Source organism: Medicago truncatula, chromosome 7 (genome assembly GCF_003473485.1).
Source record: "Medicago truncatula cultivar Jemalong A17 chromosome 7, MtrunA17r5.0-ANR, whole genome shotgun sequence".
Lineage (NCBI taxonomy): Eukaryota > Viridiplantae > Streptophyta > Magnoliopsida > Fabales > Fabaceae > Medicago > Medicago truncatula.
In genome coordinates, this window is record NC_053048.1 from 46034459 (window position 1) to 46058364 (window position 23906).

The 23906-nt window shown below is 33.5% G+C and overlaps 2 protein-coding genes across 5 annotated transcripts; both read right to left on the reverse strand.

Moving 5' to 3' along the window:
- Nucleotides 1-1064: 1064 nt before the first annotated feature.
- LOC11421671 (phospholipid--sterol O-acyltransferase) lies at nt 1065-13951 on the reverse strand. 4 transcript variants are annotated; one of them, XR_003007010.2, is made up of 17 exons: nt 13580-13950; nt 12862-12997; nt 12622-12766; nt 10752-10921; nt 10579-10655; nt 9814-10027; nt 9548-9722; nt 8940-9039; nt 7721-7815; nt 6828-6879; nt 6674-6745; nt 5864-6032; nt 3942-4046; nt 3783-3867; nt 3145-3234; nt 1682-1764; nt 1065-1497 (listed from the first exon to the last, which is right to left on the reverse strand). XR_003007010.2 is itself a non-coding variant. In XM_003625284.4 (16 exons), exons 1-15 carry the CDS (start codon nt 13799-13801, stop codon nt 3153-3155), a joined length of 1872 nt encoding a protein of 623 aa, XP_003625332.2. In that variant the 5' UTR covers nt 13802-13951; the 3' UTR covers nt 1065-1764; nt 3145-3152. The 4 variants fall into 4 exon arrangements, 2 of the variants coding, with proteins under 2 accessions (XP_003625332.2, XP_013449932.1); XM_003625284.4 differs by having other exon boundaries at nt 1065-1764; nt 9548-9695; nt 13580-13951; XM_013594478.3 differs by having other exon boundaries at nt 1065-1764.
- A 6414-nt stretch (nt 13952-20365) lies between these two features.
- On the reverse strand, nt 20366-22569 carry LOC11425206 (protein NRT1/ PTR FAMILY 5.2). Its single transcript, XM_024771202.2, has 2 exons — nt 21569-22569; nt 20366-21465 (listed from the first exon to the last, which is right to left on the reverse strand). Exons 1-2 carry the CDS (start codon nt 22132-22134, stop codon nt 20529-20531), a joined length of 1503 nt encoding a protein of 500 aa, XP_024626970.2. The 5' UTR covers nt 22135-22569; the 3' UTR covers nt 20366-20528.
- Between the last annotated feature and the right edge of the window lie 1337 nt (nt 22570-23906).

Here is a 23906-nt window from a genome sequence, read left to right on the forward strand (position 1 = left end):
ATGATGCACAAATTGCATTTTTACTTACAGGTGGCAGTTGCCACCGGTTGGCATTTTATTTTTTAAATGACAAAACAATATTTTAATAACCATGATTATTTACACCTCATTTAGAAGACAAATCTACCCCTCTCACATTATATCAAATTAGTCCGTCGTCCACCTCCGTTTGACTCGGCGGAGCAGTCACATCCGTAGCCTACCCTTTCTTCAACAAAAGGATCCTTGTTCCTTCTAACATTCTTGTGTGTTGTTGTTGCCGGAGGTTGCACAATACAATCACAAGGCTGGATCGTTTGGAATGAGAACCTAATGGGTGGTTCTTGATTTCTTGGTGCAGATTCAAGCGATTGAAGCAATTACATACACCTAATGGATGGTTGAACTGTTTTTTCTTTTTTTTTTCAAAATTAAAAGTGGGTTCAATATACATATATGTTCTCCTTCCTTAATCATCCTAATTGTTGTTGTTGATGATGATCGGGTGGCGGATGTGAGGCGGAGAAGAAGGTGAGACAAAAGTTAGTGTTGGATGGAGGGGTAAAATCGTAAAAGATGCTACTTTTAATCTAAAACTCAACAAAAAGTATAACAATTACTTCCTTAAAAAAAATATAACAATTACTAGGTAATTAATCTTGACCATCCAAATAAACAACTATTATATCAATGGCTAAAAGTGTAACTTTCCCATCACGGGAAAAAACTATCCATTCCCATACTAAACCCCACCGAATACATTTCTATAACATGGAGATTTAGCCACTCAACTCATGCCTCAAATACCTATAGTCACATTTTTAAAGAATATTATGTTCCATTACAATGTTGCAGGGGAACACAAAATATGTCAGTTATACCATAAACCCAAGAGTCAGCAGATTGGAAAAAAGAATCTTAACATAAGTTTATAATAACAGTGCAAAATTGTTTTTCCTTTCTGTGGAAGGAATTTACAACATCAAAGAAAACAATTCAAGACATGATTATTGGTTTTCCAATTATACATCTAACATGTTTGACAGAGCCTAAGTTCCAGCATATGTTTGTGTTATAAATCTAAATTATGAAGATAGTAAACAACGGTAAATAATATGTAGCGAAGAAAATGTCTTATGAAAACAGATAACAGAGATTTTCCCAGCTTCACTATTATCTTTTATATTCTCATGTACCCTCATTTCCAATATAAACTTTTTATAACAATGGATTATACATATTACTATATCTTGTATGTCCTAAATCAAGAACACTGTCAACCAATTGACAAATAATGATTACAAATCCACCAAAATCTGGCCTGTTATTGGCCGGGATGGCAAAGTGGGAGCTGGTTACTCAAGTAACCAACAGTAAAAAATTGCACCTAGCATAATAGCCGTGTAAATTGTGGTTCAACAAATGGAAGGTAATAACCTGAATTTCGTTTTGTTGAGCATATGATGACGAATATCAGATGCTACGAGTAATATATCAATGGGAGATGCCTCATGCCTGCTGCTAGAAACAGTAGAATACTACATTAACTAAGTTCTGCCTTGAGATATACTGTACAAATTGTGAAGTGGATAAATGAGCTATGAAGTTGGGCCAAAGTTCCAAATGAAGCAAGCAAAGAATTTGCAAGAACACAGTGGCGCAACAAGTCTATGATGCAGAAAAATGGTCAAATTCCAAACACCTGTTATTCAGAGGAGGAATTTTGACATTCAAGTGTAGTGTGTCATCCAGGAGAACAAAATGATCCCACCAGCATCTGAGATTCTAAGAAGAATAAACAAAAAGCTTATCATTACAGTAAAACCAGAGCTGGAAAGGCACCACTAGTCTACATATAAATCAATTACTATTATATATGATTGTACGACGGAAGCCATGAAATGTCCAAAAGGAAAAGAAAGCAATATTATTGTCATTCCTGAGGGTAATGTATACTATATTACATTATTACCTTTTACTGAAATACTCTCCTTCATAATATGAAGCAGTAAAGGAAATGTCATTTTATCGTTACCGGTCTTATTACTATTTGGTATGAAACTGATTGCATACTGTATAGAAGAATTGTACACTATGACCAACTACATTCTTTATCTCTTTGTTTTGCCTTGCACTCAGTGGTTTCATGTGCATTCTGTCTTAGACTCCGAGTTTGTGGTCAAACAGATTTTCTAACTTCAAATTGAGCAAGTTTACTTCAGGTGTGTAAAATGTATGAAGTAAGAACAAGAAGAGATGAAGTATCTAAATAAAGGAATCAAATTAGGAAAATGAGTTTATCTTAATGAACAACGAAATCATACTGGGTAGTGTTTTTTTGTTATTGAATATAGGGTCTTGCTAATGAGTGCCCTAAGGGCATTGGTTAAGGAACTTATAAAAGGAAAATTTGTCTCGAAAATACAAGTCAAACCTTTGTCAATATAATAAATACAACATTTCCCCATACAAACTTGCTTCTTTTGATGGATTAACCAATACCTCAAGGGCACTCATCAGAATTTCCCTTGAATATAATAAGCTAACACAAGCCATGTATTATTCACAGAAAAATATGAAAATCTTAAAGATTCAGCTTCCAAGACAACTCAGCATATATCTTAATATAAATGCTGCCTTCACAATTTGGCAACAACAATTAACAGTTCATTTCTTCAATCATGCTGCACATCAATGTAAAAGCTAAACATGCATTTATGGAGCAACAGTTACAATTAGTCAAGAGAATGACCTAGAAGGAGGTAATGGTCACCAAAGACCAAATAATTGAAGCTTTTAAGGCAAGGACAGAGCAAATTTAAGAGTCACGACAACAGAGCAATTCGTATTTTTAAGGCTACCTTGTTCCAAATTCTGTTTAAAATCATATATCAGTGCATAGGTCGGCCAATTGTACGAGGCTCCCAACAGGTGGAGTCTAGAGAGGGTAAATATAAAGTCTTTCCCCAGAAAGCGGAGAGTAGATGCATGCGGTCTTTCCCCCGCACGCGGAAAAAATGTTTCTAAGAGTTGAACTTGTGACCTTCAAGTCACGGCACATCAACCATATTGTTGCACCAAGGCTTGCCCTCCATATAGCAGTGTAGGTTCAATCCAAAAAAAGGAAATAAGCAAAACATTAACACAGAACATGAAAGAAAGTACCTTTTTATTTACAAATAATGCAACAACAAATCAGCTGAAGTATATCTCAACCTGCAGCTTTGTCCCAAGTGAACATCACCAAAAACATACCTGCAATAGGATACATTTGACATATTAAAAGAAATAAACAAAAAAACATGCAAGTCAGGATAAGATAGGTCAAGGAGAATCCCAACTTAGGAAGTCTTGTACCCATTCCCGCATTTAAGAAACAGACATATACTTGGACAGCTGGACTCAAATACACAGAGGTGGCAAACTTTAATGTCTATACCCATTTACTGTTGACCAACCTTAATTAGGGTCTTTAACCCCAAATAGGCGCTCAAAGGCATCCCCACAGCTTAGGCTCTTTGAACCTACTATGGAACTAATCCTCGAGTCGGCAGCAGGACATTTACATTTGTTTTAGTTAAATGAAAAATGGTCCCCCTCTTAACGTGTATTTTTTGTACAAGCTAAAAAAATAAAAATATTATTTTAATGCTAAAATGAAATATTTTTAAAAAATAACAAATTTGGGAGTCATAGACTTCTGGTTAATTCAGCTAACTCAACCATTACCCATTTTGTGAACCTAGAATCATAATCCTCCTGAAAAATAACTTAGGCCTTAAATGGAAGAGAGAGAATATAACCTATATTCACAATACTCTGGCCATGCACAGCGAGCTTTCCCATAATCCCAATAGCAGTCCTCGTCTCTTAGAGGTCCACGCTTAGCTGTAATGGTATAATAATTGACGATTATCAGCTAAATTTTAGAAATTTGTCAATGAAAATAGTATATGAAATACCTTTTGTGACAAACTCTGATTTCGCATCAGGATGGATATCACGCCACATCTCAAGCCATAATTCCCTCATTAGCACTGATGATCTAACAATGTTCCTGTGATTTGCTACAAGAATATAGTGTCAATTTACTTGTATGTAAATTTTATAGAATGATGCTTGGGGGTTCTGACATCATAATTCTTGCTCATCCATAAAATAATAGCAATACAAATTTATTGTTTATTAAAATACAGATAATTAGTGACAGATAAATAACCTTTTCTTGGGTTAATGCATACATTTAACTAAATAATTTGGTTAATGCATAATCAGTAAGATATTTAATTCGATAATTTGAAACCTTAAGGGTTTGTTTGGTTCAAAAAAGTAGACAAAAGTGGAAGAATGTTAATGGAGTGGAGGGGAAGGGAAGGATAGATTTAATTAGATATTTTGTTGGTTGAGTTGTGACGGAGAGAGGGGAAGAGGGGGATTTTAATAGAGGAAAATAGGGGCGCCCCTAATATGGTCCCATTTAAAGAGGTCTATTAGTGAACCCATTCAACTGAACCTACTATAGCAGGTTATCACCTTATTTCTTCCTTTTTTTATCTTATATTTGATATATCCAATTATTTCTTTTTTTTTTTCTGCCACTATCTTCTTCAAACTTCCCCACTTAGTGGGATAAGGCTTTGTTATTGTTGTTGTTGTAACTTCTTCAACAATTTGCAAGTACCGAAGTTATAATTTTCATGTGATGTGGTGGACGATGGTGCTACAGGAACTGGGGGCAACTATGCTACATCATCAATCAAAATTGTTATTAGTAGAGTACATAGTAATTTATATTCATTGTCATCCCATGTCTTTGAAGGAGGTCCTCTTCTCCGGTGTGAGCAGAAGCACATATCTAATTGTGTCAACTTTGAAAAAATGAATTGAAACATGGAGATATTTAAAACCAACTGAGATTGTGTAACTCACCTATACGGTCTTACTGATAAGGTCCATTTTTTTTTTAAATAATCAAGTCCAAGATGATGTTGTTGATCTATTCTTCAAAATTCCCAAGTTTTAATTACACCAACAGTTTGTTGTTTGAGCTTGTTTAGTAACAATTGTGCCTCAAAACAAGCACACAAATTGCAGGAAAAAATATTTCAGACAAAATACATCAACCTAATAGTTCTCTGTTGAACAAGCAGATTTTTACCAGTGGAAAATTCATGAATTTGATAAAAGCTTTCCAATCCAGAGTAAAAACTAAAATAAATTGCTATGGTCAACAGTAGGGGGGATCACAGAGGCACGGACAATGGAAAAAAATTATTTTAGTTTTGAATCTTTTAATTTAGATGCTGCTTAATTCCTTTTAATTTTTCATTCCTCCCAATTTAGATGTACCCAAGCAGATTTTTTCCACCTAAAATTGTCCTTCCCCTTCCACCATTGTAGGATATCACAGAGGCATGGACAAAAATTTTGACGTTGGTGACTCGGGCTTCACGTGTATCTTGATTTTTATTCTACTTCAAATCTATCTTTACCACTAAAATTTTATAGAACTTTTTTTTTTTGAGAAAATATTATAAACTGACTATAGTGGTCTACCTATGTAGTACTAGTATTAGCATAAAGTAAACTAAAAAATGGTTTCGTTACAGCGCCAACCGGTTATATCCTGTATTTTTCAAAGGTCCACCCGTAAACCTTTTTCTGTAAGTGCATATTAGGGGCTCCCGAAAAATAGAAGATATACTATTTTTGCCCTTAAAAAAGTGGCAAAAAAGAGTGTCAGTGTTTGCAACTTAAGAGACTAAAATGGAACGAGAAAACTTAAGCGACCAAGGTATCTAATGTTTGTAACCTAGAAGCCAAAATGGAATGAAAGAAACTTAGGGGGCAGTCCAAGAAAACTAAGGACAAGTCATGCATGCACCTTTATCAAGCTCCCAAACTGCTGTCCTCTTTCCTGGAAGACTTTCAGAATCTTCATAATATGTTATGTACTTAACCCTAGGAAACCTTGTCATGTTTGGAACAATATCATCTCCATAGTGATGTTCCACATTCAAATCAATCTGTACATCTGAGCCATCGTGTTCTGACTGAAAAGTTAAAACAAAGATAAATATAAACATGGCCATACAATTAATAGTATGAATGCAAATAAACAAACCGAAGACAAGAAAATATATAAAGGAATGATAAGAAATATCAAACTTGAAAAGATACAGATTTATTTATATCAAAATCAAAATATATCTTAAATTTGATGCCTTCCCCTTTGAGATGCTTATTGAGGGAAATTATGACATAACTGAGAATAAACATAACCGCTTCAATGACCTTTTAGACATATCTTAATGGACAACTAAAATAGCTCTTCCCTCTTGAAGCTAGAGCAGTGCCACAGACATACAATAAATAAAAAATAAAGAGGAGGAAAAGGGGTTAAAGGAAGAAAAGCAATATCACCACCACATCAATCCACAACAGACATAATGAATTGTAAAACACAACTTACGGGTCTAGAACTCAGACTCACACACCCATCTACCTGAGAGACTAAGACAGAACAGGACATATAACATAAATAAAAAACTTTGTTCCAACAAACTAATCCTTTAATAGCATATTTGCAAATTAATTGAACTTAATACCAAACATTCTGTGAACAGAAGAGGTGAAAATAATTAAAAATAAATAAAAATAAAAACGATGGCACGTTATTTTTAGACAAGAATACCTGAGGAGCTCTTGTAATGTTCACCTTTGGTCCCAGCCAATTTTTGCACCAAGATAGGGAGTTGTATGGAACCTGGAAAGGGCTGATTTTATTGTAATCCAGTTGGGATGATCAGTATATCATAAAAAAGTAAAGGAAAATAATTTAAATTTACCGTCTCATCGCCACTTATAGATCCAGGGTTCCCTTCAACCAGATTTCCTGACCTGACAGTTAAGACTAGTTTAAACAGAATATCCAGAAAATGTACAAATAAAAACTGTAATAGTAGAACCACATCCCCACTATACATGATCCAAAATAAAAAATATCATAAATTTGCAAAATTAATGCCAGATATTTTAACCAACAAATCATTCCTACCCCAAACCCAGCAAAAAAGGATGATGACTGATAGAAGCTAGTTTAGATTTTGATCTTGTGAGAATTGATTATGATTAAATGGAACAGCAACGACCTAGGTGAGTGTATTAAATATCTTTAGAAGAAAAATGACTTATTAATTATTAATGAGGTGAAAAACAACAAACCAATATTTTGCAAGACAACAGCAAATAAGGAGCTAGCAGTGTCAAAATATTAAGCACACAAGTTAAACTATCAAGATAAATGTGTAGACCTTTGTTTTAAGTTGTTATACTTTAATCATATTTTCATGTACTGTTTAAGGGTTGAAGTATATCCTGTAAAAACAATGCTTATCGAATTAAATAAAATGATTGTCTCTTACAGTTTATATGCTTCTCTTTGAATCCATCATACACCTTCCCCTTCCCCTTGAAGGTCAAAGACCAGACCAAAAACAGAGATATAAAAATAGAATAGAGTAGAATTGGAAATGCAGAAGGGAAGAGGAGGTATTTTGCCTGGGCCCAGGACCAGATAGGCACAATATAAAGTGCAGAAGAGACAAATATTTGTGTAACTTTAAGCAACATGACAAGCTCCTCGAAGTACAAATAAAAAACAAGATGCACAGACACTAATATAATTTTTGTTCTGTTTACAATTAAAAAAAGCCATTACATCTTAAATAATGACAGTTACCTTGTGACTAGAGATCCTTCGTACTCATAAACGACATCTGTAATGATCCAGTTATCAGGATACGGCTTGCCGCTAGGGGCAAAGTAGTAACCAACCTATTTTGATAGTTATGAAGCAAAAAATATCATTCACAACAGCACAATATCTCATTACAGACTCCCCAAAGATTTATTATGTTGAAAAATCAGCAAGAAAAAGTTAATATAGAAACAATTGGATGGTTCGCATTATTTATGAAGCTCAAAATAATTTACATGTGAGAAATGCAAGTTATTGAGATGCCACTGAGCCAGTGTCACCCTTATACCACAAGAAAGTATTCAGTATTCAACAATAAGCACAAAGAAGCAAATACTAGAATATAGCACAAATAAAATGTCTCTCTAGATTGTTAAGTGCTACTAAGTGCTAACTGGCTAGTACAGAGAGAAATAGACATGATTGTTTTGAAAGTTTCTATATAATTTAAAAATAATAGAATTTTGAGAGGCCAGAATAACTTTTAGGTTGGTAACGGAGCCTATCCAAGATCAGCTGGGTCACCTGCTATCAGGTTTCCCCTATCTGGCCACTCGGGTCACGCTCCAGATGTCTAGTCCTGGGAGTGGGGGGGTTAAGAGTCCCACCTTCGGAGATAAGCCTGAACATGGGCTTATAAGTAGAGGTAGTCCTCACCTTACAAACCAGTTTTATAAGGTTGAGTTAGGCCCAACCCAAATTCTAGGAGTTTCTTTATTATACATTTTTACTAGTGGCCTCTTCTTAACATAACTAACAATACTGAAGAAAATGAGTAAGGTAAAGGCTTGCAAATAAACATGAGGGGAGTATACAATGAGAAAATCACAAAATTTACAAGTACTAGTGATGTGACTTTACTAAATATTCCATAATAAAACCAAATAAAACACATTATTTATGTATGCAGATGGCCCATATACATAAACTCAATATTTGCAACTTGTTCTAAAAAATAAAAAGAAACTGAAATACCAACATCAGACATAGTGAACTAAAACAAAACTGACAGAGTTCTAAACTAAAACAAACTACATAATGGGGTGCAAATGAATAATATAGCTACTTTACAACTTTCAACCCTTCCAATTCCAAGTTCGGGATTTCAGATTTTTTTTTAAATTTTTTTTTTACCAAACTTAATTTAAATGGAACTCTTTAGTATTTGCAATTGTGGTTGACACTAGAAATGCTAATGTACCTTTGTCTTTGAATTACTGCCATAAATGCAGAACACGTTTTTTATTGGTGGCCGATCCCAAGGTGTAAGTGGATTAAGTACAGGATCACCAAGATATGATCTGAAACATTAAAGTATTCAATGACATGCCAGTTCAATATAGAACTACAAATAACAGCATGAAGCTGCGTAGCAGTAAAGAATGTAATAAAAACTAAATAATACAAAGTAGAAATTTATAACACCGGAAAACTCCCTCATACATATATTACTGGTAAATGAAACCACCCTATTTATTTATAGGTCCTTTTCAAAGCTTATAGTTGCAACCACATTAAAACTAATAGGTTAAAAACTTATTTTCTTTTAGGAAGGGGGGAATTTGGTTGCTAATTTCTCTTTTTTATAACAATAGGTTAGTAAGAACATATGTTCAATCAAATAACTCCTTTTGATGTTTAGTGTTTAAGCTGTTAAGATTCTTAAAAGAATTGTTTTTGAAAAAAATCAATATGCAATCCCACAGTAGTTTGGATGCCGCCTGTGCTTTGCCTTTAGCATTTCATGTAGAATGATCAAAATTTCAATAAAATTATATTTTAATGAACAATTATTGAGATAACACTCACTTCTCTAATTGGTACAAGAGTCTCTTGCTGTCTGGGTCATAATCTTCAATTGCCTTGAAAAAGGAGCCATCCGCTATTTCACGAGCTGAGAAAGATAATTGAGTAGGTAGTCCACATTCCATTCCGGACAAGTTGGCCTCGGGGATTTCTGAAAATGAGGGATATGCTTCAAATCCTGCAAGCAGAAGATACAAAAGGCAGGTGGGGGCCATAGGCAGCATAACAAGACTGCTTACTAGAAAATGCAAAAGTTTCAACAATCTCACCACGGGTTGAAGGAATTTCAATGTTGATTATCTTTGTTGGCCATCCAGAAAAGTTTGACTTAAACTCCTCCTCATCACAGTGATATGTATTGGTACCTACTTGCTTTCCTCCAGAAAAATGCTTCCAATATTTATTACTTGCTCTACAGTACTTGGAAAAAGGCATCATCCACAATGACGAAGCAAAGGAGTTGAACATCAATCGAGCTGTTCCCTGGTGCCTTAAAAAAATTATTATATGCATGTATTAAGATGGGAATAAAACTGCATACACAATTTTAAACATGGAATGTGTCCAAATCAATCTGTCTATTAACCCATAGCAATTTGATGTTTATCTAGGAGTTAGTTATCGTCTAGATTTGTAGGATGATAGAATAACAAGGTATCAGTTCAATCATTCCTGAAAATCAGACAGGATGCAATGCACAACTATGAACTCAAGCTGCTATTTTCTACAATTATCCAGCTCACTGTTTAGAGAAGTGTTTTCTACTTGCTTTATATACGAATGCATGATATCCAATTGTAGAAGGCTGTGTCATGTTGAAGAATTTCTATCTACAGTTCATTGCTAAAAGAGTTTGAATCGAGTTGAACAATAAAGGACTTATAACTCAGAAACATGCAATGCTAACAGTTGGTGGCATATAGGTAATATATGAAAGAATAACAGACCAATGATTTTGAACAGCATAAACCTAGATAAGTTAGCAGACAAACAAATCCAAAAGAAAAGATAAGTTAGAAAAATTAGAAGGTAACCTCAGATACTGGAAGACCAAATGTGAATCCAGAAAGTGTTGCTTCAATGGTTTCAGTTGCACCCAGAAGTGGAGCAGCTAAGACAACCAATCAGAGAAGGAAATTCAGCACAGCGATATATAATTATCAGAAATACCTTTAAACTGTAACAGATGCACATAAGTCAATCATACCAACAGCAAAATAAGCATGAATATGTTGATCCAGCCATTGGATATAATGTTTTGGTGCAATTTCTAGCTTCAACCACTCCAAGAAATAACGAAAAACGTTATTACCCAATGAATGACCAAAAACTAAAGAGGGGCCACCTCGAAGTTTGAAAGCAGTCTCAAATGTCAATCTGCAAAAAGAAACACAAATTGAAAAATGTAAATATCCTCAATGCAATTAACAAACCAATTTCATCTAAAGGCCTGACATTTTGAGAAAAACAAATTAACTCGGCTTTGAAAGGTGGATCTATATTCTGGTGTACAGATATTATTAGAATTATTTCCTATGATAATGAATCTTAGAAGAAGAAAATACTTAAAGACATCATATGCAATTTGAACACTTTGTCTCTTCACAAAAAAAATATTATACAACAAGATGATCAACTATGCCTTTCACCTTCAACCCTTCCATCCACTACCGAAAACCTAAAAGGTATATAATCAATTTAACTATTTAAGGCTTTCCACCCCCTAGTTGATTGTTATCATAAAACAAATGAAATTTATTGAACCACTTGTGTCCCTTTTCATGCAATCATGTCTACCCAAAATTGAAGTGTCAGCTAGGTGCAAGAGTCATGTCCAAGTTGTGTCCTCAACATGTCGGAAAATCTATATTGGACTAGAATGGAGTGTAGTACTAGTGTTGGAAACGCACAAGAGTACTCCAAATGTGTATGTGTAAATGTGTCACGATGCTATGTGTATATGGATTATTATATCATCACTTTTTTGGGGGAATCTTATTCCTAGCTTCATTAGGGTGGATTTTTTGGAAATAGACTAAACCTTCCTAGGTCCTAGATATAGATTTAGGTGACCTTTTGTTTAATCCATGGGCATTGGATTTTGTCCCCCCATGGCCATGCTCTTGTTTTCTGATTTACTGTCTTTATTTTTAATAAATATTTTTGGAGTGCTACAATTGATTGTGAGGTTTTTGGATGTCAACATAATTGAGATTTTTTTCCTCTTGTAAAGCCTTTGTGCCCTATTAACCTTTATCTAAAAAAATATGGATTATTAGAATAACCATGACACTGAGGTTGACAAAGATGCATCATGAAAAAACTTAAGTCTTAAGTATACTCTTATTTCAGATGCTACTAGACTCTAATTCTCAAGTACTGGCTGTATGACTAATTTACTGTGCCAGACTAGTAATTTTTTATTTATTTTTGTTTAAATACGTTGAACTTTGAGTTTGTTTAGATGAGGGTGAAAATGTGATGGGATGGAAAGAACTCCTTAATTTGGGAGTTCAAAATTTATGAAGGGAAGGGAATGTAGGGACTGGGGGGAACTATTCCCCTTCAAACACTTGCTCCTCTCCAAATTGAGAGGCTGATGACAGGATTGGGTTTGTATTGTCTTAGAATAAAAAAATATGGTTATTTAAATAATGCAAGCATTGCATGGTTATAGTAAAAATTTACTATGATACAGCCTTCTGCTTTGTCCCCTCATCAATCATTGGAGAATATGGGGAATTAACTATTTTCAATTCCCCCAGTTCTTTCTATTTCATATCATTCTCTCTTAAACTTAACTTCCCTTATACTCCAATAGAACAAATATAATATTTGTTTATGAAGTTCGCATAAACTCAAGTATGCAATTTTATAGACCATGCATTAAGATTTATTAACTATCACTTACATGTTTAGGCAAACTTTTATGAAATAGAAAATTAATTGCTGCGAAGAAACAAAGTGGCCTACTGCAATTTTGACTACAATTTGTACCAAACAATCATTTAATCCAAAAAATAGCAGACAATGACAGAAAACTAAGTGAGTCATATGCAAAGATGTAGTAGACATACTTAAGCTTATGAAAGTAAAGGTCTCGTTCTTCAAGCATGGATGGTGACAGTCTCCAATCATAAGGAACAGCAATTATTGCATTAGCTTCTATGCCAAATTCAATACACCACTTAATCCATTCTTTCCATACAGACGAAAGAGGTCCTACAAGTATATAAAAAATAAAAAAAAATAAAAAAACTATTTCATCAAACTAAAAAACGATGCAAAATCAAATCAAATAGAGATGCAAAACACACCTGTTATATAACCTGGATCAAGCTCTGTAATTCCGGAAAGACCGCTATCAGGACGGGATTTACAATCAGGATGATCTGTTTGATTGTAAGGGTCCAACAACATGCACTTAAGCCAACAATTCACAGCAGAAAGAAGCTGTAAAACAAACAAATTCTCATATACATTATTCCTAAAGGATGATCTGTTCAAACACATAAAGGACCTTTTGGCTTGACTTATTCAAGTTTATCTACCGGCATAGCCACTTGTTACACTATTCAGGAGAACTTATGAAAAAACCTACTTCCATAAGCTCTCAGGATAGCTTATGAAAACAGTTTATAGATTATACAAAAACAGTCTGACTTCATTTTTTCTTGTGTAATGGAAATAGCTTATTCGTAAGCGCTCATATGATAAGCGCTTATGCTATAAGCAGCTGATTTCAGAACTAAGTTCCAAACAGAGAAAATAAACATGCACAAATTCTTTGAATAAGTTGATATTTTTTTATAAGAATTTATTCAGAACCTACGCACTCATCTATCTACATACAGACAATTGTAACAGAATTGAGATAAAAACTTTCACGATAAGCTAACAAAAACATTTCACAAAACTGATCATCTAAAGAAAAAAAAATTATCGCCTGCCACGGTAAGATTCAATCATCATACAGTAAATGCAAAACGACGTTGAAATATCGGAGAGAGATATAGAGAGTGAGATTGTTTGTACTTTGGTGGTGTCGAGCCAAACCAAATCGAGAGGATTGAAATCTAGCGGAGAGTAAGGGCAGTCAAGAATAGACCATGCTCGAAGCTGAGTAGAAGCGAAGCCTGGGATAATAATGCCGGAGAGTTTAGAGTAATCGAGTTCGGAGCCTTGGCCGGAATCTCCTCCGGCGACGGCGAGAAATGCGAGGAGGATGGAGAAGATGAGAAACGGTTTGTTCGCCATTGAAGCAGCGAGAGAGAAGCTATGGGAAGAAGAAGAAGAAGGAAAGTGTGAGTCTGATGAACATTGGTTAATGGTTAACCAGTTGGGAGAAGTTTGTTAATCAAAAGTGGTGATGATGCCTTTTATGTTTGACCTTTCTCGGTTTTGAACGTTGAATTATGGGCCATTCTTTCTTTCTACTAATAAATCATCATTTACTTTTAGATTTTTTTTTTTAACGAATTTGAAGATTGTAAATTAAGAAATTATTTATTCAAAAAGTTTAATGTTTCAATTTCGGAAGCATTGAAAGGATAAGTTATTATAAAAATTTATTCCCTCCGTCCTAAATTATAAGAAGAAAAAAAATTTATTTTCTTTGTCTCAAATTATAAACAAAAAATATCAACTTTTATTATATTTAATTATGTTGTTACAAAAAATTATCTTTTCAAAAGAAAATTAAATGCAAAGTGCATTCAATTTGCTATCTCTTTCATTTTCTCAATAATCAATGACAAATGAAAATTGTTTTTACATCTTCGTATAAAACTTATTTCAAGGATAACACAATAAACTATGTTACAAACTACTATATTTTAATTTTCTTAATAAATGTAAAATAATTTTTTTTTTGCTTATAATATGGGACGGAGGGAGTACTATCTAAAGTCTTTAAAGAGAGTCCCAAAGATACTTGTTAGTATTTTCTTTTTTTAATGAGTCATATTAATATGTGTCCTTAAAACATGTGTTAAGATTTCCATCAAATGTAGGTATTTATCGAGAAACATTAAATTTCATCCGAGAAATAAATTCGCACAAATTTTAAAGTCTATTTGATACCTTAACATGTGTTTTATAAGTATATATACATTTCCCTTTCTTAATTCTTAAATCATACCAAAATTTTAATTCTTAAACGGATGAATGTTACTCCCTCCATCTTAAAAGAGCGGATTCATTTGAAAGAAAATAATTTGTAATATTTTTTTTTTATCTCATTTCAATTTTTAATGCAATATTAAGTATTAACTACTTTTTTTTCTTTCTAATTATAACTCTAAATATTGCTATTTTTATCACTCTTAATTTAATATATTATACTTTGCATTTATGATAATTTTGAATGCATAAATATTTGACAAGACACTTAAGACCTTTTTTTTCCCTCTTTCACTTGTATAATTTTTATTTTTCTTAATATGTATGAAATCAACAAAATGTTCGATTAGTATGAGACGGATGAAGCATATATTTCCTTTGTCCCCACTTAACAACCCCCTTTTTTTTTTGACAAAAACAAAACGATATTTATTTATTCATTCAAATCGATAGAGTACATCAGATACAAACATCGCTAAAAACGTAAAGGGTGAATCTGCAAACAAACTCATAGCACCCAAGTTAATAGCATACAACGGCAAAATGCCTACAAATAATATGATAAAACCTAAGTCACCGAAATACCCATGCTTCCGGATCTGCAACGTTGACGTCCAAATCATTGCTTGAATTTGTAATTGATTGATGTAGATCTTTCAATTGGAACTGAACAAACATCGTGACAAGACGTAAAATCAAACGCTGCACAAGACGACGAACAACAAAACGCAGCACTTAGATGACGAAATCACAAAAAAACACAAAAGGAAAAACTTGATAGATATGAAAACCACTTATTTAGATCGAAAGAAAAAGGAAAAAAAAGATGTAGAGGGGTGATTCTAGGTCAAAAAATGACCTACAACCACCCCTCCTCGATGAACGAAGAAGAAAGAAAGTTTAGAGATACGTTGGAGTTTATCTCACTAGAAAACTAGGGCCATCAACTCATCAAAGATATTACTTATCAATTCAATGTTATTAAGCGTTAAAATTAAAAATGGAATGAATAACTCCACTTAACAACCCATTTGTAAGTAAAATATCATAAAATGAATGACTCGTTTCATTTTTCAATATAATATTCATTTCAACCCTTTTTATAAAACCACTTTACAAAATTATATTAAGAAAGGTTGTTCAATGACTCGTCACAAATATAATTGGATATTACCAAATTGTCCTTATCTATATATATACTAGGTTTACTTTTTATATTCTAAGATACATTGATAGTATTTCTAAAAATAAAATACGTTGATAGTATTAATAAGGGGTATATTTGAAAAAAGAGTAATAAAATATTTAGAAATTTGTAGATGGTTTCATATTTAAGGACAACAATTTTTTTTGTAAATGGTTTTACAATTATGAATGGAGAGACTTTTTTTTTTTTTAAAAGTCAAGCTACCCACTTAAACTGGTACCGAGAAGAATTTTTATGGACAACATTTTTTGTAAATGGTTTTACAATCAGAGACGAAGAGTTTTTTTTTAAAAAAAAAATAAAAAAAAATCAAACTAGTCCACCACAGTTGACACCAGAGATAATCGAATATGAGACCTTGAGAAAAACACACTTTAAGGTCTTAAAGTAACACCATGAGACTAACCTAAGTGGATTGGACAAAGGGAGCATTAACAACATTTTTCTAATTAAACACCAATAATATTAGTTTGATCAACTCACAATTCAATATCTTTTATTTTACAACCCATATGGATTAGTCGGTATTGACTTTAGACTTTGAAGGGCTATTCTTTGAGGTTTTAGGTTTGATTCTCCTCAATGTCAATTTAAATAAGCTGGTTTGGCTTCGTAAAAAATAAACTTTTATTTTACATTTACGATAATGATAATTACATCAATATTTAAGATTCATTCTAGGACGGCAAGAGTTTCCTTAAAAAAAAAAAAAAATTTAGGACGGTAAGAGTACTTAATAAAAAAAACTATTAGCGAAATTATTCTAAAAAAAGTAAAAAATGTATGAGAATTGTTGTTGACACATATGCATTGGCTGTGTCACACTAGTAATTTACCGAAATACCCCTCGGCAGTTAACTGCCGAGTTATGGAACCGGCTGCAGTTAACTCCCGAGGAAAACTTCGACAGTAAACTGAAAACTTCGGCAGTTAACTGCCAAGGAAACCTCAAACCTTTTTTTTTTTTTTTTTTTGACAAAAACCATAAATTATCATTAATAATATTTATTGATTTTGAATGTTTCAATCATTATTTTGTACGTTTCAAACAACTGCAGTATTATACTTATGCATATATATATATATATATATATATATATATATATATATATATATATATTGTAATTGTTTGAAACGTACCAAAATAATGATTGAAACATTCAAAATCAATAAATATTATTAATGACAATTTATGGTTTTTGTCAAAAAAAAAAATCAGGTTTGAGCTTTCTTCGGCAGTTAACTGCAGAAGTTTTCAGTTTTCCTCGGGAGTTAACTACAGCCGGTTCCATAATTCAGGAGTTAACTGCCGAGGGGGCATTTCGGTAAATTACTAGTGTGACACAGCCTTATGCAATCTGTCAACAACAATTCTCAAAATGTATTTATGATAGGTAAATAGTGTTTTAACCACCCTGTAATATAGATCATTTTCGAGTTTATCCTCTGTAAAAATTTTGTTTTGGTTTTCGTTCTTGTAAAATTATTTTTTTTAGAATAACCCTCTAATAAGTCATTTTCAATTTTTTTTTTTCAAGAATTTTGGTTTTTGAATGACCTATTAAAGGGGTATTCATTTTTTTTACAAGGAAGAAAACCAAAATATTTTTACCGGAGGCAAACCCGAAAATGATCTCTATTAGAAGGGAGTATAACACTATTAACCCTTTATGATATATAACCAGTTAGTTATAAATGAATTAATTAAAAACATTGATGGTTAAGTTTTCAGGTGTTACGGAGCTGTTGGGTCTTTTTACTTTTACTCTTTTTATGGTGTTTTGTTTTCGAACACGTGAATACCGAGTGTTGTTAGTTCTAGCAAGGAAAGCAAGGGAAGCAAGGACTCGTTGGTTGTAGAGGTCGCTTTTGGAAGTCTATTTATGCCCATTGGGTGTGGACCATGACGAGGTGGAGGATTGGGAAAGGTTCGTTTTCAGGTAATCATTATCTGTTATGTCTATGTTCAATACTCCATCCATGCCGCAATAGATGACCCATTTAAAAATATGTAATTTTGATCTAATTTACTTTGACTATATTTTTGTACTATACAGAGATAAATAATATCATATAAGATGTCATTAAATTTATCTTGATGAATATTTTCTAAATATCAAATTTTCATAATTTTTTCTAATAAGGTCAAAATTATACATCGGCATATGTAATAAGGTCAACTGTGTCAAGTATTATGGGACAGAAGAAGTACCATTTTTGCAAAGAGACATTATTACCGGACATTACCATTCTATCCACTACTTTATTTCACATTACGTACTCCCTCTGTCCTATAATATAAGTAAAAAAAAAATTATTTTCTTTGTTCCAAAATATAAGTAAAAAAGACAAACTTTTATCTTTTTCAAGATTTTTTTTGTTTATTATCATAAAATTAAGGGTTAATATGTCTTTACCCACTGTAATTTGGGCGAGTTCTGGTTTACCCCTGTAAAAATAAAAGTTTAGATTCCAATCCTATAATATGAAGATTCTTCACAAAACACCCCTATAATATTAAGATTCTCCACAAAACACCCCTGACCCCATTCAGACGCTGATGTGGCACGCCACTGTGTAATTATTTTAATTTTAATTTTTTTAAAACCTGACACATGTGTAATGGACGCTGACTGTATAATTTTTTTTATTTTTTATTTTTTTTAAAGGGTACACGTTGCATTTGTGATTTAAAACAAAAAATAAAAAAAGAAAAAAACATAAAAAATTAAATAAATTCTGGAAAAATTAATAAAAATGAAAAATATTCTGAAAAATAAAAAAAAATTACGAAAAAATTAATTAAAATAAAAAATATGATTAAACAAATTAAAAAATTCTGGAAAATTTAATAAAATAAAAAATAATCTGAAAATTTTAATAAAAATGAAAAAGAATCTGGTAAAATGAAAAATAATGAAAAAAGTTTGGAAAGCAAGGGAAGTTCTTTTGGTGACATTTCACATGGAGCCAGACTCGTAAAAAATGTAGATTTGGGAGTAAAATTTTAACCCTAAATCACAACAAGACTTTATACTTACAAGCTCGTGACAAACTAACACGGTCAAGCTTCAGATATTCCTTTTTTTTTTTGGTACAAGAGGAGTCGGCTAAAAAACGGAGAACTAATTGCGGTAGAGGAGAAATCCATATGGTCAATGGATCGACATTCATAGCTTCAAACTTATCTAGTCAATCACTCACACATTCATTGACCCCTCAAGGTATAGGTAAATGAGACTGGCCAAGGAAGAGAGGAAGACTTCCTAATGAGAGAAGAATAGTTCCATGAAGATCAAAATCAGAGTCATGATCATCTTTAATAAAATCCAAAACCAGTTTAGAGTCATATTCCAAAATAATATACTTGTGACCAAGGTCATATGCCAAGTGAAGGCCTCGCCAAATGGATGATAGTCCAGCAAACAAATTAGATGTTGTACCACAAAAACTACAAAAAAAAAAAAAAAAATCATGAATCCAAATCAGGTTAGTCTCTCAAGAGGCCACCAAAACTCGTATTACATGGATTGCCAAAGAAATAACCATTCACATTGACTTTGATACAATCATCGGTCAATGGGTACCAACAAACATTACGAAGGACAGGACGGTCCTCATGTCGAACAAGAGCATTTATCAAAGAAGAATGATATGATAAAATACTATTTACTGGCCCAATTATCCTTCTTAATATTTTGAAAAGAAGGACAGGACGGTCCTCATGTCGAACAAGAGCATTTATCAAAGAAGAATGATATGATAAAATACTATTTACTGAAGTCCAATTATCCTTCTTAATATTTTGAAAAATATCTTCATTTCTATTCCTCCAAATTTCCTAACAAATAACTATGAAAAGTGAACCTATCTTAGCCATAAGCATGATGTTCTAACCAAACTTGACAACCAGCAAGAGAAATCAGTATGATAAGAGGAACGGAAATACTTCCAGACAGACATTGCTATAGGACAGTCACAAAGTGTATGCAAGTCATTTTTCACCATAACCCCACGCCTATAACACGTTGTACTACCACGCATCACCAACCAACAAAAATGTAGAATAGCCCATTTAAGTATGCATTGATATATATTAATTTAAATTCTACTACTATTAAATATTAAATGCAAACGTAACGAGCAAACAAATATTAGTTTGTATCAATCTTTTTACTATTTCGTCATCTGGATTCAAACTCAGAATGTCGCATTTGAGTATATGAATTTCAAGTAGGGCTTATCATTTCATCTACATATATAAAAAAATCAGTTATGAACTATTTTTATTAGATGATATTGTTGGTATTTCTACTAAACTATTTGTGTAAAATCAAGCAGTTATGAACTGACTTGGGTTTGTATGCTTTCATGTCATGTCATGTTAGCATTGCTTATTATTGTTTGGAAATAACTTGACCCTAAACATATTCAGATAAAATCATGATAGGTCTCCCATAAACTATTTAATTTGTTTCGCTGCACCCATAATACCCAATATAATGTCTTATCATAAGCTCTATTATTTATGACCATGTTAATGTTCCTAGTAAACAAGAAAAGACCATTGCATTTAGCTTTAAGCTCGTTAATCGGAAATGATAAGTGAAGAAAGAAAGAAGTCACAAGAAGACAAATCTAAAGCTATTTATTTTTTTAAGGGCTAGCAGAAGGAACAACAGCCTTATTTTCCCATGACTTGGCATCTGGTTGTGGAGTGCTTTGCCTTATTTTAGCATTGTCCTCCTGAGTTGAAGCAAGGATCATCTCCAAGCCATATTTGTTTTGTGTTACATCAACATTATATGCATAAAACTTGGCAACAACCACAAAGAAAAGGAAGTTGAGTAAGCTTAGTATTGCCAGGAATACATAATAATAATCTAAACGGGAAGTGTTTAGGTTATTTAATATCCATCCCTTGTGACCATGTCTTTGGGTGATATTAGCAACAGCAGACAGAAGAACAGTACTGAGAAAGCTTCCTAAACCTAAGCTGGTTGTGAAATACGCTGTTCCGAGACTTTTCATGCCTTCTGGTGCTTGATCATAGAAGATTTCCATCTTGGCAATATCAACGAAGTTATCAGCAACCCCTGTCAAGGCAAACTGGGGTAGCAGAATAAAAATAGTAAGAGGAAGGGTGTCATGCTGGCCAAAGAGACCATTTTCTCTTGCAACACTTAGTCGCTTCCTCTCAGCCAAACATGCAGTGACCATTATAATGACGTGCAGCACAAGGCCAATTCCTAGTCTTTGTAGCATTGTTATCCCTCTGGGGTTCTTTGTGTACCGCCGAATCACTGGCACAAAAACACGGTCATAGACTACAATGCTTATAAGCATGAAGATAGTTACAAATGCTGTCAGACACGCCGGAGGAATATCAAAATGGGGTCCCATTCTCTTGTCTAGTGTGATGCCTTGTTTAATGAAGAGTGTGGTCGATTGAATCATCAATGTGCTTGGCATAATTGTTGTAATCAGAATAGGAATCATTTTTGTCATTTGTTTGGTTTCCTCAACTTGTGTCACTGTACAAAGCATCCATGGCGACGTTTGGCCGGTCTTTATAGCTGCTTTGTCAAGGAAACTACAAGTAGAGAAGGGGAAGATGTATGCAAATTAGAAATTCCCCTGACACGGAAAAACAAGTATAGTGAGATTTGAAGGGATAAGAAATAACTAGACTTAACCTCAATGAAGTGCTGCGATCAATTCTGTTTCTCCCCTTACAAGCATAATCTTCCATACTCAACTCATGCAGCTCTTTTGGATCTTCTGGGACGCATGATTTCCACTTTCGAAAAGTAGCCACATAGACTTGGAGCATCCTAGTCAAAGGGCTTCCTGAGGGCAATTTGTGCCTATACAATGGAGTTCCTACCATAAAAACAAATATTGAAATACCAAGTCCAATGGTTGGAAGGCCGTACCCAACAGCCCAACCCACATTGTCTTGTATGTAAATTAAGAAAGTGTTGGAGAATAGGGTACCCAGGAAAATACTAAAAAACCACCAATTGAAGAAAGAAAGCTTATAGGATCTCTCTTTGGGCTCGAACTCGTCAAATTGGTCTGCTCCCATTGTAGAAATGTTTGGCTTGGTCCCCCCTGTGCCTACGGCAATGATATACAGGGCAAGGAAGAAAATACCCTTTTGCAATGTTGATGCCTTGGGGCAGTTATGGTCTGCTATGCCTGGTGCACATTCTGGTGGCCTCAAAGATGGTAGTGAAACTGATAGAGTCAACAAGCACATTCCCTGTGGTCAAAGAAATCATGGGCTGTCTGTTTATACTGTATAATCACGAAAGATAGGTAGCATACTAAATCCAATTTTTTTTAAGTGTAATACTTGAATTGTAGAAAACCATGGGTCGTGTGTTGACTAATGATATTTAGAAAACAAAAAATGTGCTTGAAATCCAAGTGCAAAAGATAATATCCGACAATGATCAGAATGAGTAAATTCAATACAACATAGGAGAATGTAAACATGCATCAGATACTTGAATTTCTGGGTCAAGATGTATTATTAAGTCTGTTGTTGACTTGTTGTGGTTTATCATCCCATAAGTTGTTAGCGTGGATCATAATTCATGTTGTTAAGAAAACTATAACCAAACTGATTTATATCCCAAGTTAAAGGGTTGTCTGATATAAACATTTTTAAGGGTTAGGGAGAGTTTGAAGGTGAGTCTTTGTGAATTATATTTATGGTAAAAAGGTATATGCGACAACTCCTAGATAACTACAATTACAACTTACAATGTTGCATTTTCAGTAGCTACGTGCAGCCACAATCACATCTGTGATTGCAACTTCTATTTGAAACTATGGGTCTAGCTTATTCAGCATATAGAATTAGGCTGTTTAAAAATTCTTAATACAAGTCAAGTGATACACCCCGTCAATTTCATTACCATGAACTATTGCCTTACTCGAGGAAGGAAATTTTAGAAATCCAAATGTGAGTGAATGAGTGATGAAGCGCCATGGTTAGGATCGAGATAGGATAAGTTCATTGTCAAGTTTTGGGGTCAAGTTATGGTGTCAAATTTGCTCTTGTAATATGTTACTTTCCCTATTAATGTAGACCGTGCTTTTAGACTCCTGATCCCAAACAATTATAATGTTCGTCCACGTTTCTTTACCACTAAGTAGCATATATTCAAATGATGACAATAAATTTAACATTTCATACCATGAAATAAATGCATGATGCAATCACAAAGGTCAAATATCTTCCAAGATAGGCATCAGCTATGTAGGCTCCTGCAAGTGGCATCATCCACACTGCACCCCCCAAGTTGCTTATGTTGTTTGATGACTCCACAGTACCCTCGTGAAGTTTACTTGTTAGATACACCACTAAGTTTGATGCTATTCCATAGAAAGCCATCCTTTCAAACACTTCATACACTATAAATTACACAAATGTATACACCATATTCGTAAGTGTTATTAATGCATTATACTGAAACTAGAATAACGTAACAAGCTTCAAAGTGTTATTATGGCAGCAAAGGGCTTCATTTTACCTACTATAAAGGAGCAAGCTTTCCATCTTCCAGTCTTTGATCTTAAAATGGGTCTACCTTTTAGGTCTACTGTTCCATCCTGAGTGTAATCTTCTTTCCCGTTTGCTGAGCCTTTTTCTTCAACCATTTCCATCATGATGCTGGACAAGAAAAACTATTTGGTCACTTGTTTGGGGATCAAGCAAGGTTATTAGTTTTTCTCACGAGCTTTTGATGTATTTAAGGACAAGGAAACTGATTTTAGAAGCTTAGTTTTCACTACCTTATGTTTTAAACTGACCATTTTACATTTAGCTAACAAACAAAAATATGTCGAAAACAAAAAGGAATCGGCCGGCTTTTTTGTTTCAGTTGGTGTTTTACATTTAACTTACCCACCAAGTTATTATTAGATCTTATCTTATGAAGCTGACTTGAGATTAGCATAGCAGAAAAAGTCTTGTGCTTACAAAGGAAAAAACAATACTCTGAGTTAAATTTGCTTTCAGAC

Coding starts and splice junctions, on each gene's coding strand:
- LOC11421671 (XM_013594478.3), bottom strand. CDS start 13,801: ATGGCGAACAAACCGTTTCTCATCTTCTCCATCCTCCTCGCATTTCTC. Junction 10,656..10,751: donor TCATGCTTATTTTGCTGTTG/GTATGATTGACT, acceptor TGGTTGTCTTAG/CTGCTCCACTTCTGGGTGCA. Junction 3,868..3,941: donor ATCAGAGTTTGTCACAAAAG/GTATTTCATATA, acceptor ATACCATTACAG/CTAAGCGTGGACCTCTAAGA.
- LOC11425206 (XM_024771202.2), bottom strand. CDS start 22,134: ATGTGCTTGTTGACTCTATCAGTTTCACTACCATCTTTGAGGCCACCA. Junction 21,466..21,568: donor GATCGCAGCACTTCATTGAG/GTTAAGTCTAGT, acceptor CTCTACTTGTAG/TTTCCTTGACAAAGCAGCTA.